This window comes from Camelus ferus, chromosome 1 (genome assembly GCF_009834535.1).
Source record: "Camelus ferus isolate YT-003-E chromosome 1, BCGSAC_Cfer_1.0, whole genome shotgun sequence".
NCBI classification, from domain to species: domain Eukaryota; kingdom Metazoa; phylum Chordata; class Mammalia; order Artiodactyla; family Camelidae; genus Camelus; species Camelus ferus.
Window position 1 is genome coordinate 13,957,602 of NC_045696.1, and position 16,514 is coordinate 13,974,115.

Sequence of the window (16,514 nt, forward strand, 5' to 3'; positions counted from 1 at the left end):
AGTGATGAGACCCTGCAATTACAAGAACAGAAGCTCAGGATGTACAGCCCAGGGTGATAAATTTTACATGAAATATCTCACTCTTTAATTGTCAATAAATAGTTAAGAAAAAGAAAAGCAACAATAATGGAGAAGATCTATGTTATATAGAACGAACAATATAATCTCTGGGCTAATCTAGTCCAAGGTTGGGCAGTCTACAAATTCTTCTTAAATTTATATTAATTTGTGGTAGATGAAAGTTTAGAGACTAGAGAAAGAGAAGAGAGGAGTATCTCTTGACAGAGAAGGCTCCTTGAACAAGGACACTGGAGTGACTGAAAACAAATTCACTGGGTTTCCTGGTTTTAACTGATAAATGTATGCTCCCCTCTTACCTCAAAAGTTTTATCTTCAAGATAATTTTTTTCCTATTGAAGTGTAATGACAATGAAAGTTGTGTGTGTGCATGTATATATATGTATACATATACATACATATAGTACAATGTGATATTTTGCTATAGGTTTATATTGTGAAATGATACCCCAAATCAAATTAATTTGCATATCCATCACTTCACATGTTTACAATTCATATGTCTGTGGTGAGAACACAAGACCATTTTGGCAAATATCAAGTACACAAAATAGTATTAATAGAATTACTGACTCTGGTTACTATGCCATACATTAAATTTACAAAATTTATTCATCCTCCATCATGTACCCTTTGACCAATATCAAGGTAGTTTTAAAGAGTTGTGTTTGAAACCAGAAAAAAAAAATGGGGAAGGAATAGTGTCCACAGTATTGTATCAAAACAACAGTTTTACATTCTTGCTGAGGCACAAAGCAAAGAGAAATAAATTCTAGTCTTGAAAAACAGAAAAGAAAGGACTCACGAAGTAGCTATTTGAATTGGGTGCATTTACTTCTTTCCTCAGTTGTCTTCCTTTTGGAAGGTTTACATTATGTTACTTTTCAAATTACTAGAGATTTTATTGAGAAAATCCAATATTTTAAACACTATATTGCAAGTTTATTACAGTTTTATTTGAGCCTATAGGAAGAAATTATTGCCATCAACACAAAACTACATTTCCTCGACTCTGGAATATAATGTAACTGGTTGTATTTTCACATTGAATACTTTGTGAATAAACTTAGAAAGTGACTGTTTATACTCTAAGAATATGAGAAATCTAGCAACCTTTTTTTAAAACTTTCAGTTTATGTTTAAGCAGAGGAAAAAATATGTTTACCAAAGCAAAAAAAAGAAAAACAGAAGAGAAAACCAAAGTTAAACACAGAAAAAGCAAGAAAGAAAAATGATGGGGTTGGGGCAGAAGGAGAAGGAAAAGAGAGAGAGAGAAAGAAACATTCCTATACCCTGCAGACGAAAAGAGAACTGGAAAATAAAGCCTCTCATTTAAGCAGGAAAGTGCAGGTGCTCTGAAAGTGCTGGAAAGTCTTTTCAAAGCCTGTGCAGTGAAAAACTAGAGACATTCTAAGACAGGAGAAATCCTGGATATTTATACATGCAGAAGATAGAAAGGATAGCATATCAAAATTCATAAAATATATTGATTTTGAAAATTTTAATTATATAAAGTCAGTATGAAAGAGACCATAATTTGAGTGCCCTAGGGGGAAAAAAAGACAATTTCCTGAGACTTCTCTGTGTTGCGCTTTTGATTCCTCCCCTCATTAGACTAGGGTTTCCCTCCTGCCTGAATGGAGGTGGGTCCAGACTGATCTTCCCTGGCACTATTTCAATTGAACCTTTTTATTTTGGTCACCTTATCTTTACATACATGGCAAGATGTCTTTCAGTTTCTAGCCATCTCTCTCAGTCTCTATGTCTTACCTATTTTTGGTCTCTCCTCATTGGATCAGAGACACCCTGAGTAACTGTGACACTTGGTGTATTAGTTTTCTGTTACTGGAGAACGGGAATGAATGTTGACACAGTGGATCAATCCAGGAAGGCTTCCTTCCAGGTAGAAACCGTGCCTCTGATCCATTGTACAGAAGAAAACTGATGTTATCTCATTCCCCACTCTTGGGAGGAAAGCATCCAACTGCAAAACCAGATGTGGATACATAGGAAGCAGATTAGCATAAACCAGAGGAAAAGCTTTCCTGGTCATGATGCTTTCCAGACCATGCTGGGATATGCATTAACGTATAATAGTCGTAGAATTTCTGACATAGCAGCAGTGCACTGGCTTTGTCTGTAACAACACAATTATAGCACCCATAAATACAATGTGCGGAAAACTATTCAAATGCAATTGCAATTACAGAGAAGATTACTAAGTTACAAAAATGCAAAAGAGGAAATCTAATGCAGGAACTATGACTCCATAGGGTGCCGCACCCATAGCTGAAAGTATATAAATGCCCCCGTTCAGGAGTGACATTCAAACTCAGAATCTTCTCACTGTAACTCAGCCAAACTCACACCTCCTGTCACCATGTCCTACAACTGCTGCTCTGGAACCTTCTCCTCCCGCTCCCTTGGGGGCCACCTGCGCTGCCCAGGCTCCTCCTGTGGCTCTTCCTACCCCAGCAACCTGGTCTATACCAGGGACCTGTGCTCTCCCAGCACCTGCCAGCGGGATTCCTCTTTCTACAGTGGCTGTCAGGAGACCAGCTGTGAGCCTATCAGATGCCAGGCATCCTGTGTGGAGTCCAGCCCCTGCCAGCCATCCTGCTGCCCCCAGAAGACCTCCAAGCTCTGCAGTCCCTGCTGGACAACTTACCCTGGGTCTCTGGGCTTTAGGTCCAGCAGCTGCAGCTTCCTGAGCTCTGGATCCGGAAGATGCTACTCACTGCGTTGTGGATCCAGTGGCTTCAGACCTCTGGGTTATGGAGTCTGTGGCTTCCCCTCCCTGAGCCGTGGATCCAGATTCTGCCGTCCAACCTGCTTTACCTCCAGCAGCTGCCAGTCATGGTGTTATAGACCAATCTCTAGCTCTGGTTTCTATTATTCAACTTGCTGAGGGTCTAGATCCTTCTGAGTATTGAGATCAAAGTCTCTGCTCAGTACAGCCATCTTTTTCCTTCTCACTACTTACCACTGTTCCTTTATTCTTAAATCACCAGTTTCTTGCATCACCAACTTTTGAGAAACTCTGAACTTCATGAATAACCCAATATTAAGTCCTGATATCTGTATCATTGAAGGAATCTATGCTATTGGATTTTCATGGAAGATCAATTGAAGATGAAAATTTTAATCTAATAAATTTTTGTCATCTGGCACCCAAATATATTGTCTATCTTCTTATTATTTGCCTATAGTTTTTTTTTTTAATTCAAGATTTTTGGGAGATTTAAATGAAGATGGAATATGACTCTGAAACTGGCTTTGGGAACACACATTTTGCTAGATTTGAGGAAACTTTTGTTGTCACTGGATATGCTCCCTACTAAGAGGAATTATTTCCTGGAGGTCGAAAATTTGTATGTCCTATGTTAGTGACACTTGGCTAAGAATGGAGGCATGTATTGATTTCTGCTGAGGAAATCAATAAAGGAAGGAAAACAAAACTAGGAATGCAGGAAACAAGACTAGGATACAGTTTATAAGATGAGATCATATGTAGACCAAAAACATACCTATGTGTTTTGTGGAGATTTTCAGCTAAGAGACAAGATGAGCCTTAAACAGCTCGCAGGGCAGATGTTTTGCCCTCTGTTGGTCGGCGTGAGTGCTGTGATCCCTTCCTGCCATGGCTGCGGCATTCCCGAGCCTTACCTGTAAACTTATGTAAGGAGACCCACAGCGATCTAAGGTAGAGAGGAAGTGGGCTAAGGAGGTGTGTGGTGACCTCCTGGTACTTCTCCGAGGCTCAGCCAAAATCGACTAAGAGCCACACACCTGAGCAGTGTTGAACAAACATGTGTAGCCGTTAACCTTAGCCAAGATTCCTCTCTCCCCTAAAGCAGAGCTGAAGTCCAGGACTTGGGTGCATACAGTTTATTTGGCACAAGATCCCAGGGAGCAAGTTTGGGAGACTGTGGGAGATGAAAGAATCAAGGAGGAAAATCTCAAACAGGGACATTTTTGGGGATTGATTTTATAGTGGACTATGGGGACTCAGTCCTTCAGGGCCTTTTTAGGGAGGTATAGAATGACAGAATTGCCCACCCCAAGGCAATCAACGGGGATGTGAATGAAAAATACGGCCAGCCATATCAGTAAACAAAGAACGCTGAAGCCATCAAGTCATCAGCCACTGCCGCCACCCCCCAGGGAAGACAAGCCTGCAGCCCGGCCTCTGCAGCCACTCACAATGGTGCACCCTGAGGGCACTCGGAATAAGAAAGGACAGGATACTGGCCCTAGAAGGCTAGGTGCTTGTCAAAGGAATGAATTCAGTGAGCTCAAATATTTGCTTCCTCCCATACATAGAAAAGAGCTAAATTCTTCAACTTGAGATACCTGGTTTTCTTTAGTTAACAAGCAATCTTTTAATGTTCTGACTACCTGATCTTTGTTATAAAAACTCCTATATATCCTGGCTGCTCCCCTACCTCTTCGGAGAAGTCCCTCAGAGCCATCTGGGAGGCTGTCATCCCATGCTGAGTCTTCAGAATTTCCACCGAATAAAATATAACTCACAACTTTTAGGTTGTGCATTTATTTCAGTCGACAAGGAGAAGACCATTTATCCACCAGCTGCCATCTCCCATTGCTGGAATGTTGTCCCAGATGTGTGTTAACTTCCTGGGACCTTATTAATTGTGCAAAGAAAGATTCACTGTGGGCTCCTTTTGTTTTCCTGGTTGTAACCTCTGAGAAACCCCAGGTAGAGAGGAAAAAAATATGCTGAATATGCTCGAGAGGAGAAACTGTCTGTGCGAAGAAGCTTGAAGCCTACAGGAAATTGTTGACCATAGCTGTGCCTGGGGTCATACATAAGAGAATGAGAATGTAAGGGAAGGCACTAGGGGTACTTAATACAACCCTTGCATGTGATGCTCAAACATCCGTGTGGGAAAGAGGAACATTATACCCTATAAACCTTTCCAGACATGAAGGAATGAAAAGTCAACAAGGATTAGAAGCTTGCCAAAGTTTATACATTAAAGATCTAGGAAAATCTCATCTCTTGAATTGATATTTTGTTATTCTTTCCTGATTTTTAAAAAAATAAGCAACTCCTTGTTTAACCAAAGAGCTTTGAGTATTTCTGATGTGAAATAAACTGCTTTATCTGAAAAGACTTTAGCTCTTATTGGATCTAATTTCATTAGCCTCATGAGTAGTATTCATAATAAACAGTAAAAATAAAAATAAAATTTAGAGTTTAGTAGAAGAACACTAAAGAAAAGTGAGCTAATTTCTTTTGAAAACATTTGCATTAATCATAGCACCTAATAACAGACCAAGAGAAATATTTGATTACCTCTCAGGAAGATTTTGCTAGAAGTCCTGAGTGTTATGACAAATCCTATATTATTGATGTTAATTATCATTATTAATGTCACATCATATATTCCCTTCCTCAATAACTGAACAAAAATAGTAAAAAAAAAAAAAAAAAAAGCAAAAAAAATTCTCTTTCACATTCACACGTACACAAATTCATTACCAGCAACCAAAAAATTGAAGATGATGAGCTTCTTGTTAAAATTTTTAAAAAATTAAAAATAAACAAGAAAATGAAGATGACTAATATAACTTGACAGATTTTTATCTTCCCTTCAAATTCCCCCAACACACTTTGTCGCTCCTGGAAGATTTTCTCTGAAAATTTAAAAAAAAAAAAGGAAAATTGCCAAACTATGACATCTCACTAATCTGTAAACTGCATTTCTATGTTGGTGAGTGAGATTGAAGGAACACAGAGTCAATCAGGATAAAAATCATGGGAAAGTCTCTGAGTTGAGAAAAGTAGTATTATTGGGTGCAAAAGTAACTTAGTATGTAGAGGAAAGATTGATAATTAAGCATGGAAGAATGTGTCGCCTAAACAAGAAATGGAAACAAATTCCCTGGATGTGCTTTGTTATGTAAAATAATATACTAATGGCATAAAATTAACATCACAAAGGCACCAGGATAACAGTGATACAAAAGTGGAAGAATGATTGATGAGGTAAGGAAAACACTGATTGCCAAAATAATTTACTCTGGGTATAAAGAAAACAGTTTTAAAACTACAGCTTCTACCTTAATTAGCAGAATATTATAGGATATTTGGACACAGTGATAAGTTACGTGTTTACAGCAATTACAACTGTATTTCTACTCCACAGGAATCTTACTTTATTTTTTTACCAGGATGTTGTCCTTCACCAAAATTTGTATTTTTATTTACTGAGACTACCAATAATTTTGTTAGGCAGTTAGACAGAAATGCTTATTGGTCAAGGGGAGAGGAAGGAGCAGGGAGCAACCCAGAAAATAACAGTGCACCAGCACTCAGGGTAAAGGGCTCCAAAAACTTACTTTCTTTACATGAGGGCCAGCAACGAAGCTGGCTAGAATCTAATGCTGCGGCGGCACAGTAGAGAGAAGGACACGGCTTAACCTGACCCAATGCGCATTATAATGTAATTAACATTACACTTTGAGCCCCTCCCAAAGATTTCTCTGTATGCATTATGGGTAAGAACATGCATAAAAGAGATGGGCGGGCGAGCCTGAGCTCAAGAAATGTGAGCTGTCAATCAGCCTGAGCGCTCAAAGAACGTGAGCTGTCAATAATCAGTCACTAAAATGCCCCCTAAGCCAGGATGCAAGAACAGGAAAAACAAAGGAGCGACACCGTTTTCCTCTCTTGGATTGCCCCCCAACCCCAATTCTCAGGGATGTACGCTATTTTACTACCTTTTTACTTTACTAATAAAATCTTCTGTTTATATCACTCTCTCTGTCTCCCATTAGAAATTCTTTTTTTTCGGGTGACTAAGAACAGAGGTAACTTTTATTCCCCTCCTCCTGGTAATAATTTTATCTTTGATGCTGAACTTTTTAAGGGATTTTATAGTTGACATTGTCAGATAGAGGAGCATGAACTTTCAATAGCTTTACTTGGATTCTTCGGACTGGATGAAGAAATCAACTTACTATTGGAATCAATTCATTTTTCTATTTGAAGCACTTGATAATACTGACATATTACTGGCTTCATTAATCCTTAGTGACGTTTTTCTTCTGCTAATGGAGGATCATATCATTAGCTACCGTTAATTTCTCTTTTTCCTGCACAAGAAAACTTAGGATTTAACATGAGTGAAAATGATTTAGAATAGTTATTTGACCTAAATTAAATGTATGCACCAGAGTGATATATTAACACATCTTTTGCAGCTGCTAATGATAAATAATCATCTTTGGAAGTAATTATCTTACAATTTATCTTTTGGAATAGATACCAATGCTTCTTTAGCAAAACTGTCTCTTTTACTTTTTATGTCATAAGTGATATTTCTGACCCCCACAGTAGATGGGAAATGTCATCAAATTGTTGTACAAGTTATACATCCACCATCAACTTTCTTTAGTAATAGAAATTCAGTATTCATTTTTTTTCATTGAATGTGAGCTTTTGGTTTTATCTCACTGCCCCTAAAAATATTTTTTCTTGCAAAATTTAAAGAAGGTAAGATGTTCCCAAACAATAAAATAAATGATTGTAGATTTAAATGATACAATATGTGGCTAAGCCCCAGTAGCAAAAGCATTTAGATTATTTTTTATATGCTGTGTGCCACCCTCAATTTTATGCCCGTATTTCATGTACACCTTATCACTAATTCTAAATTCCCCTCTACCTCCACCTACTGGTAGCTTGGTGTATATTACAGCTTCTTGCAGGCTGTGAAAAGAGCCATCGCGGTACTGGCTAAATTAGAACAAATGACCTTCCACCAAGATTTGAAGTGTGAACTGTCCTACCACTTGCATGTGAGTGTGATTTGTTTTTCAGTGATCCCTCTGCAATAAGAGTGGTAGTTCTATTTTGTTCAAGAAGGATGAGCAAAGAAAGGATAGGGTACGGCTTGTCTTCTTTCAGATTTAACACTGGTTAGAGACTCTGTTCACTGTACGAGTTTCATCCTCCACGAGATGAAAGAGTAGCAAAAGCAAAGTGGAGGTTTTCCTAAACCAGTCCACACTTATGTTAATTCAATTATTCATTACAAGTAAAAATCTAAGACGATTACCAAATGGACTGGACGCTGAGACAAATGGAATAAACCAAGACATATGGTTACCCTGCGGGGAAGAATCTAGGTCATCTGTATCTTTAGTAACGTTGTCCTTGACTTAATGGTTAAAAGTTTGTAGTATAACTGCTGATTCAAGGGTTATCAGCTGCCTAAATATTTAGTTGAATCTTGTAACAAGAAAATATTTGCACTATTTTTGAGTTTATTTTCTTTTTTTTCCCCCCTAAACTATTGCTGTCAACAGAACAACTGAAAAAATAGAAGCAATTGGAACTTCATCAAATGTATGCAACAAATTATATGGAAAATGTTGGGCCTACTTGCTAATAAGTGTTGGAGAGTGTTAGATATTTCATTTATAAATCAATTAGAAATTTAATTTGATTTCTTATATGACAGTAAACCTGAAGGAGCTGGAATTCTCACCAAATCTAACTCTCTAATTTCTTACTGAATATCCTCATTCCAAATTCTCAAATATTTTAGGATATATTTTATGGGTAATCTTCCTTCCAAACTTACGTGATGTAATCAATTTAATATATCTTACAATTTATAATTATTTTATATAAACATATTCTAATTTCCAATTCCCTACAGAACAAAAGACCATAGTTAAAATTTATTTTTAGCTTTTATCATATGAAGGTATTAACAGATGGAGTAAACATGAAAGATGAAATAATTTCTTCCAAACCTAAATGACACCAAAGAATTTTACTTTTTAAATAATTTTTTTCCAGTGATGAATACAAGATATGGAAATATCTAGCCAGATATTTAGAAGTCATTTTGAAGACACAGAGAAAACAAAATGATATTAAAGCAAATATGTGGATGTCATATAACATATTTTTATTTAAACTTACATTTTTTTCTACTAGTAAAATTTGAAATAGAGGCATTAGGGGAAATAAGTAGGAGAAAGAAATAGGAAATAAATGTGCTTCAATATCACATATCTGTGTAAATACAAGGAAGAAGTTTTGGCATCTTTCTTTACTGATTGCATTTCCAGTTACTGGTATTCAAATTATTCCCAATCCATAGTAGATAACAGTAGAAGTCAAATTTGTAAGCTAACGGTAGGACAGGAGACCAATAGATAGTATAGATCTTGATATAGGAGATATTGCATCAAATTTCTAGATATAGTAGGTGTTGCGTTCAAGCATAAGATTAGTAGAAGCCAGATCTAAAGGTTGGTTGGAAAGAAGCAGACTGGCAGCTCCTAGAAGAGAAGTAGGTTGGACTGTCAAAGCTAGATCTACATCTTACAGATGAGAAAGCCCTGGGGCCACAACCCACTGATTGGAAACCACTGGATCCAAAGCCCAGAGATGGGAAGCCACAACCAAAAGATTGAAAACCTCTGGAGCCAAAGCCCAGAGACCCAGAGTAAGTCGTCTGGCAGGGACGGGAGAGCGTGGAGGTCCTCCGGCGGTAGCAGGATGACTGGCAGGGACTGGACTCCACCTGGAACGCCTGGCCCCTGATAGGCTCAGAGCAGATCTCCTGACAGCCACTGTGGAGAGAGGAGACCTGCTGGCAGGTGCTCGGAGAGCAGAGGTCCGTGGTGTAGACCAGGTTGCTGGGGTAGGAAGAGCCACAGGAGGAGCCTGGGTAGCGCAACTGGCCCCTAAAGGAGCGAGAGGAGAAGTTTCCAGAGCAGCAGTTGTAGGACATGGTGACAGGAGGTGTGAGTTCAGCTGAGTTACAGTGAGAAGAATCTGAGTTTGAATGTCACTTCTTGGACTGGGATGTTTATATACTCTTTCACTGGGGATGTCATCCCCGTGGCTCATAAAAACAAGTTATCTTCCTCTTTTTAATTGAATTGAAGAGAGCAGCATAGTTATGCATACTTAGTTTCTGTGGTTTTATAACTGGAAGGTGCAGTCATGTTTGTGCCTTGGAATTCAGGTAATAGTGTTGAATCTTCAAAGCTGTTAGTCATCTTTCTCTACCAGAGGTCACCGAGCAGATCACTCAGAGAGCTACATTAGAGGTAGACAATGTCTGGGCTGAGGGAAGCTGGCTTAATTAAAAATAATTGATATCTCTTTCACAATCTGTCTCAAAATTATTGCCACCTGGATAGCAAACTTGCTAACTCACTGATCTACTCATCGTCATTTCTTTTAAACAAAAAACATGCATTGATTGTTACCAAGAAGTGGCAAGTTTACCTAATGGATAGAGCTATCAGGAAGCAACAATGGTAACATGCAAGATGCTTGAGGATTTCTTAAATCAGATCTCAATTTTAAGGGCTTTAATGAAATAGTAACTGAGAGATTCCTTTATTTTCTGATGCTCCTGCTTAAAACCGTGTGCAAACTAAGAGTCAGTCTTAGCTTTTCTCTCCCTTGTATGTATGTGTTTATTGTGGAATGAGTTAAATATTATAAATTGCTTTATGTTATTTTGGAATGTAAGAGGTTATTCATCTAAGATTCTAGGGAAAAACATGAAAAATAAGAACAAAACGTATGGCAAAAATGCCCAGTGTATTTCTCTCTTTAATCAGAGGCAAAGTTTACTACTAAAAGAATTTTCCAGAATCTGGAAAATGCCTTTGTTCTAAAGAAAGTTTATGAAGTAATTGCCTTGAGTTTTTGGACCAAAAGAACCATCTTAAGGAGATTATTCATTTGCCTCAGAAAGCAAGATACATCGCTTTGACTTTAATTGTTTTCAAGTGTTTCTGACAAATATTACAATATTTTAAAAATAAAGGTAATTTTGGGTTGTATTATTCCACCTCTTGGTGGTGAGGTAATGAAGATTGACACCTTGAAGAAGAGGAGAGATTGAGAAGGTTTATCTCTCTGTGGCTTCTGTGCTGTTTGATTTATTCATTTCATAGAAAAACATTTCCCTTCCACTTCTGAACAAATGCATTTGGGTGCAAAAGCCTCCATTTTGTGGAGAAAAGAATGTTCAAAATTACTTAATATCTGATTTCATAGAATAGTCTTCCACAGAAATAGCTTATATAAGAGTGGATGACTAGATAGGCAAACACATTCAATTTAGATGAGTTAAATATTTATATTGGCAAATATGAACTACTGTATATAAAAATAGATAAAAATAAATTTCTTCTGTATACCACAGGGAACTATAATTTAATATATTGTAATAATCTTTAATGAAAAAGAATATGAAAATGAATATACGTGTGTGTATGTATGACTGGGACATTATGCTGAACACCAGAAACTGACACATTGTAACTGACTATACTTCAATAAAAAAGTAAAAAATAAAAATAAACATGTTAGACACTCATTTAACATCTCTACCAATTAGGGATTGTGAGTGGGTTATTTTGTCTATAAGGTCTACAAGATTCAGGAGATGGAACAGATATTGAGATATTGCTTGTTTTCTGTTCTACATTATGCTCCTAAACTTGGAACAAAATAAGTGTCCCCCCTCGAGACTACAAAATATTCTTCAGAGCTTTTAAACACAACAGAATCCTCACTTTGCTACCCGTTCAATAGAAGGCCTTGAAGGACAGGATGAATGAAACACCAGACTCGTGGGTACAATTATGCTTCACCTACAGTCATCTCCCCAAGCCAGATGAATGAGAAATGACATTTTTGCTTCATGAACAATTGCTTTGAAAAACTAATGAAATTCATTTAAAAGTCTGCATTCATAAAAAGGGTCTTTGAAGGTTAATGTATTTCATTTTGGCTGGAGCCTAATGAAGCATTCTTATTCAAATGGGCACATGCTGTTACAGCCACCGCTGGAGTATATAAGTGTTGAGTGTAGGAGGTAACGTTCACACTCACAACATCCGCCTGCAACTCAGCTGAACTGAGAACTCCTGACAGCATGTCTTTCAACCGCAGATTTGGAAACTCCTCCTCCCGCTCTCTCGGAGGTTACCTGGGGTGCCCAGTTTCTCCCTATAGTTCTTTCTACCCCAACATGTTCCAGCTGGGCTCCTCTCTCCCAGGTGGCTCTCGGGAGACCATCTTTGAGCCCACCAGCTACCAGAATCCCTTTACCGTGACTAGATCCTGCCGGACGTCCCGCTTCCGCCCAGAGAACTTTATCTTCCGCGGTCCCTGCCAAACAAATTGCACCGGATCTCTAGGATTTGGAAATACCAGCTTTGGGTCTTTCGGTTATAGAAATCCTGCATTCCAGTCTCTGGGCTGTGGATACAACTTCTGCTGACCAACTTACTTTTCTTCCATGAGTTTCCACTCATCACGTTACCAACTAGCCTTTAGCTCTCGCTCTTCTTAGATCAACTTACTGAATATCTCCCATGACCTCATGGTTATGTCCACACTTTGTGAAACTTTTTAACACTCAGCCTCCTCAACATTTATGATTACTGACCGTCTTCATCACCAAGACTCACCATCACAGTCCTCCTGGAAGTATATGATTCACCATGGACAGAGTGGCCTGTGACCTTTTCTAAATCAGACATATGAGATATACCTTGACCTCATTCCTATGCCAATGCTCAAAATCACTTCTGTTACTATTTAAGATTCCTCTCCTATTTTTCTCCTAAGATTCTTTCACTTAACTGTATTTCAAATGGATATGGCATTTAAAATAAACTTATTTATTTAGCATAAATTATGGTATTCCATTTTCTTTTATTCACATGGTACATTTAGTGACTGCATCCAATACCTTCAACTGTCTTAATTTGGTAAACATTTTGTTGTTGTTGTTTTCTTTGTTTCATTTATATTTTGCTGGGTAGAAAAGGGAAGTTTAGAGAATCCAAATAGATGGCGTATCTCATGTCTTAAGAGATTTATAGCCCCTTCTAGGTGAATTTGTTTATTATTGCTTTAGAAAATTTTGTCTTTAGGTGGGTATTCATTGAAAAATGTTTACTGAGTTCTGATTATAGACCAGACATTGTGCTGAGTAAAGACATAAATTCCTTGCCTTCATGGAGTTCACACACACACACACACACACAATTTTAACTCACTGTCATGTAGCAAGTGTAATAATGGTGATAAAAACGATTCAATGGGAACACAAAGAACAAGGGCTTCAAAAAAGAGTTAAGGATACCACTTGAAACTTATTGACAATAGTAGGAGTGAATTACCACTTCATATAAAAAAGTAATCTTGCTGATCTAATGTGTTAGTTGCAGTCCTTTGAGAAATAGCTGCCAACTAGGATATAACATGAAAGATATTTGTTGGGGAAAATACCTGTCAGTGAAAATGGTGAGGTAGCTGGAGAATTATGGGAGAGCCATCAGACAACGATGCAGGTCTGAACTCAGTGAAGGAGAGAGGGAGGGAAGGAAGGAAGGAAGGAAGGAATGAGGGAAAGAGGGAAAGAAGGTTGGTTGTGTTAGAATAATCTTCAGGGACGTTCCAAGACAGTTTTGGTAAGTCACCCATTGAAGGAGTCCCTCGTGTCATGAAGACAGACCTGCCTGAGTATCAGTCACTGACAAGGCACAACATGACCTTGGCATAAATGTGATGGTAGCTTGAAAGACTGGGAGCTGCAGCCCTGTCCTTTATGTTCCCTGCAGAGGGAGATTTGAGAGCTACATTTTCATAGCTTCCATGCTCATGAAATATATTCTGATTTCAAGTAAGCTGATATACTGATAAATAGTGAAATAATAAATGAAAATAGACTTTTCCGTGAATTAAGGTCAATATACTTTATTTTACTTTCATTGATCAAGAAACAAATTGTTGTATCAGACTCACTCAGTGAAAGTCTAACCTTACAACTGAACGTGAGAAAGAATCGAGAACTATTGGGTAGCCATCTTTGATTTTAAGTGTAACGGATGTATTGGACCCACGAGGGCAAAATTAGGAAGTTGCTGCACTTTTCTCCTGCTACTGAACTTCACAGTTGACCTGAAGGTTCTTACTTCCCTGAATTTCTGAGCAATACCATGGGCAAGATCTATGATCACACTAAGATACTAAGAGACATTTTCATTTCATATTAGGAGTTAAGTCCAACCCAGTATAAATTAAAAACCAGTCATCTAGCCATACTAAAGTTTCTTCCTTTTCCCTCTGTTCAAGGCTGGTCATGTTATTCCATAGGTCACCAGTGGCTTAGAGGGGCCTGATCATTTTATTCACCCTCCTTGTGTTCCATCAATGTTCTGCTCCTGGCTTCTTCTATTCAAATCCAAAGAGAACCAGGGTTGGGAGGAAAGAGAATGATGACTGGGGCCACCTGTCTCATCTGACAGCTTTAGACCACCTGAGTCAACATGAATTGGTTGTTTCAGGAGACTTTTCCTGGGATAAGGTGAGATTAAAGCAATAAATCATTTCACTGTATGCTTCGGGAAACTCCTATAGATTAACTTATTGGATATAATAGTCTGCAGACCTGAAAAACACCTCCCTAATTAAGCAACGGTTAACTTATCCAGAGGCTCCATGTCAGTACCCTCTCTTTGCTTTGCCCATTGATTCTAAACTATCAGGTAATAAATTTGCGCAGTCCCAATCAATTGTATGACTTGAAGCCATTTGACCTCAGGACCTCACTTCTAACACCTGATTTTTGGAGACACAGCTAAATCTTTGGATGCAGTGGTACTTCCCCTCAATGCTGGAAGTTTGGATATCCTTCATTTTGCTTCATTAACAGATTGTCTGGTGATATTCTGAGGTGTTTAAAAGGCACATAGAAAGTCTTTTCACTGAGCTAGTCATAAGTGCTACCAGTGGTTCTTTGCTGATGAGTATCCTCTCTTATCACCCATGTCTGAATACTGGCTCTTTTCTGGTGGAAATGGAGGTATGTTTTCCAGAAACTACCTTCTTACCTCTCTGGCTCACTTCCTGGGACCATCTACCCTGAACCATTGCCCTGACAGCACACACTTTTAGAACCTCTCCTTAGCTCCTCACCCTCAGTGTCGCCCACCACTTAGCCCTATATCCTACCCAGCTCTCTTTAGCTGGCATCTATCTGCTCTGGAGATGACTCTCTTAGCCCAGAGGACACACACACACCCTACACTATTCATGGAAGCAGAGTCTGAAAGAATGCTTCAGAGGGGCAGAATTTCTTGTTTCTGAGAAATCTCTGTTTTTGGTCTTAAGGTCTTAATTTACTGAATAAGCCCCTCCAACATTCTTTTTTTTAACATTTTTTTATTGAGTTATAGTCATTTTACAATGTTGTGTCAAACTCCAGTCTAGAGCACAATTTTTCAGTTATACATGAACATATATATATTCATTGTCACTTTTTTTTTCACTGTGAGCTACCACAGGGTCTTGTATATATTTCCCTGTGCTATAATGTATAATCTTGTTTATCTATTCTACATATGCCTGTCAGTATCTACAAATTTTGAACTCCCTATCTATCCCTTCCCCCTACCCTTGGCAACCACAAGTTTGTATTCTGTGTCTATGACTCTGTTTCTGTTTTGTATTTATGTTCTTTTTTTTTTTTTTTTTTTGATTCCACATATGAGTGATCTCATATGGTATTTTTTTTTCTCTTTCTGGCTTACTTCACTTAGAATGACATTCTCCAGAAACATCCATGTTGCTGAAAATGGCATTATGTTGTCAGTTTTTATGGTTGAATAATATTCCATTGTATAAATATACCTCATCTTTTTGTTAACTTTTTTTTTATTGAGTTATAGTCATTTTACAATGTTGTGTCAAATTCCAGTCTAGAGCACAATTTTTCAATTATACATGAACATACATATATTCATTGTCACATTTTTTTTCACTGTGAGCTACCATATCTTGTATATATTTCCCTGTGCTATACAGTATAATCTTGTTTATCTATTCTACGTTTTGAAATCCCAGTCTATCCCTTCCCACCCTCTGCCCCCTTGGCAACCACACGTTTGTATTCTACATCTATGAGTCTGTTTCTGTTTTGTATTTATATTTTGTTTGTTTGTTTTTTAGATTCCACATATGAGCGATCTCATATGGTATTTTTCTTTCTCTTTCTGGCTTACTTCACTTAGAATGACATTCTCCAGGAACATCCATGTTGCTGCAAATGGTGTTATGTTGTCAGTTTTTATGGCTGAGTAGTATTCCATTGTATAAATATACCACTTCTTCTTTATCCAGTCATCCATTGATGGACATTTAGGCTGTTTCCATGTCTTGGCTATTGTAAATAGTTCTGCTATGAACATTGGGTGCAGGTGTCATCCTGAAGTAGGGTTCCTTCTGGATATATGCCCAGGAGCAGGACTCCTGGGTCATATGGTAAGTCTTTTGAGGAATCTCCATACTGTTTTCCACAGTGGCTGCACCAAACTGCATTCCTACCAGCAGTGTAAGAGGGTTCCCTTTTCTC

General features: G+C 38.0%; 3 protein-coding genes across 3 annotated transcripts; 2 read left to right on the forward strand and 1 right to left on the reverse strand.

Moving 5' to 3' along the window:
* The first annotated feature begins 2,295 nt into the window (after positions 1–2,295).
* On the forward strand, positions 2,296–3,046 carry LOC102504997 (keratin-associated protein 13-1). Its single transcript, XM_006194314.2, has one exon. It carries the CDS (start codon positions 2,459–2,461, stop codon positions 2,984–2,986), a length of 528 nt encoding a protein of 175 aa, XP_006194376.2. The 5' UTR covers positions 2,296–2,458; the 3' UTR covers positions 2,987–3,046.
* A 5,955-nt stretch (positions 3,047–9,001) lies between these two features.
* On the reverse strand, positions 9,002–9,929 carry LOC102524410 (keratin-associated protein 13-1). The gene has a single exon (XM_006194311.3). It carries the CDS (start codon positions 9,855–9,857, stop codon positions 9,351–9,353), a length of 507 nt encoding a protein of 168 aa, XP_006194373.1. The 5' UTR covers positions 9,858–9,929; the 3' UTR covers positions 9,002–9,350.
* A 2,048-nt stretch (positions 9,930–11,977) lies between these two features.
* LOC106730951 (keratin-associated protein 15-1) lies at positions 11,978–12,791 on the forward strand. Its single transcript, XM_014567343.2, has one exon. The coding sequence runs from the start codon at positions 12,027–12,029 to the stop codon at positions 12,372–12,374; it is 348 nt and encodes a 115-aa protein (XP_014422829.1). The 5' UTR covers positions 11,978–12,026; the 3' UTR covers positions 12,375–12,791.
* Positions 12,792–16,514: the final 3,723 nt, after the last annotated feature.

What these genes read in the sequence shown, in the direction of transcription:
- LOC102524410 (XM_006194311.3), bottom strand. Translation starts at nt 9,857, where the DNA reads ATGTCCTACAACTGCTGCTCTGGAAACTTCTCCTCTCGCTCCTTTAGG.
- LOC102504997 (XM_006194314.2), top strand. Translation starts at nt 2,459, where the DNA reads ATGTCCTACAACTGCTGCTCTGGAACCTTCTCCTCCCGCTCCCTTGGG.
- LOC106730951 (XM_014567343.2), top strand. Translation starts at nt 12,027, where the DNA reads ATGTCTTTCAACCGCAGATTTGGAAACTCCTCCTCCCGCTCTCTCGGA.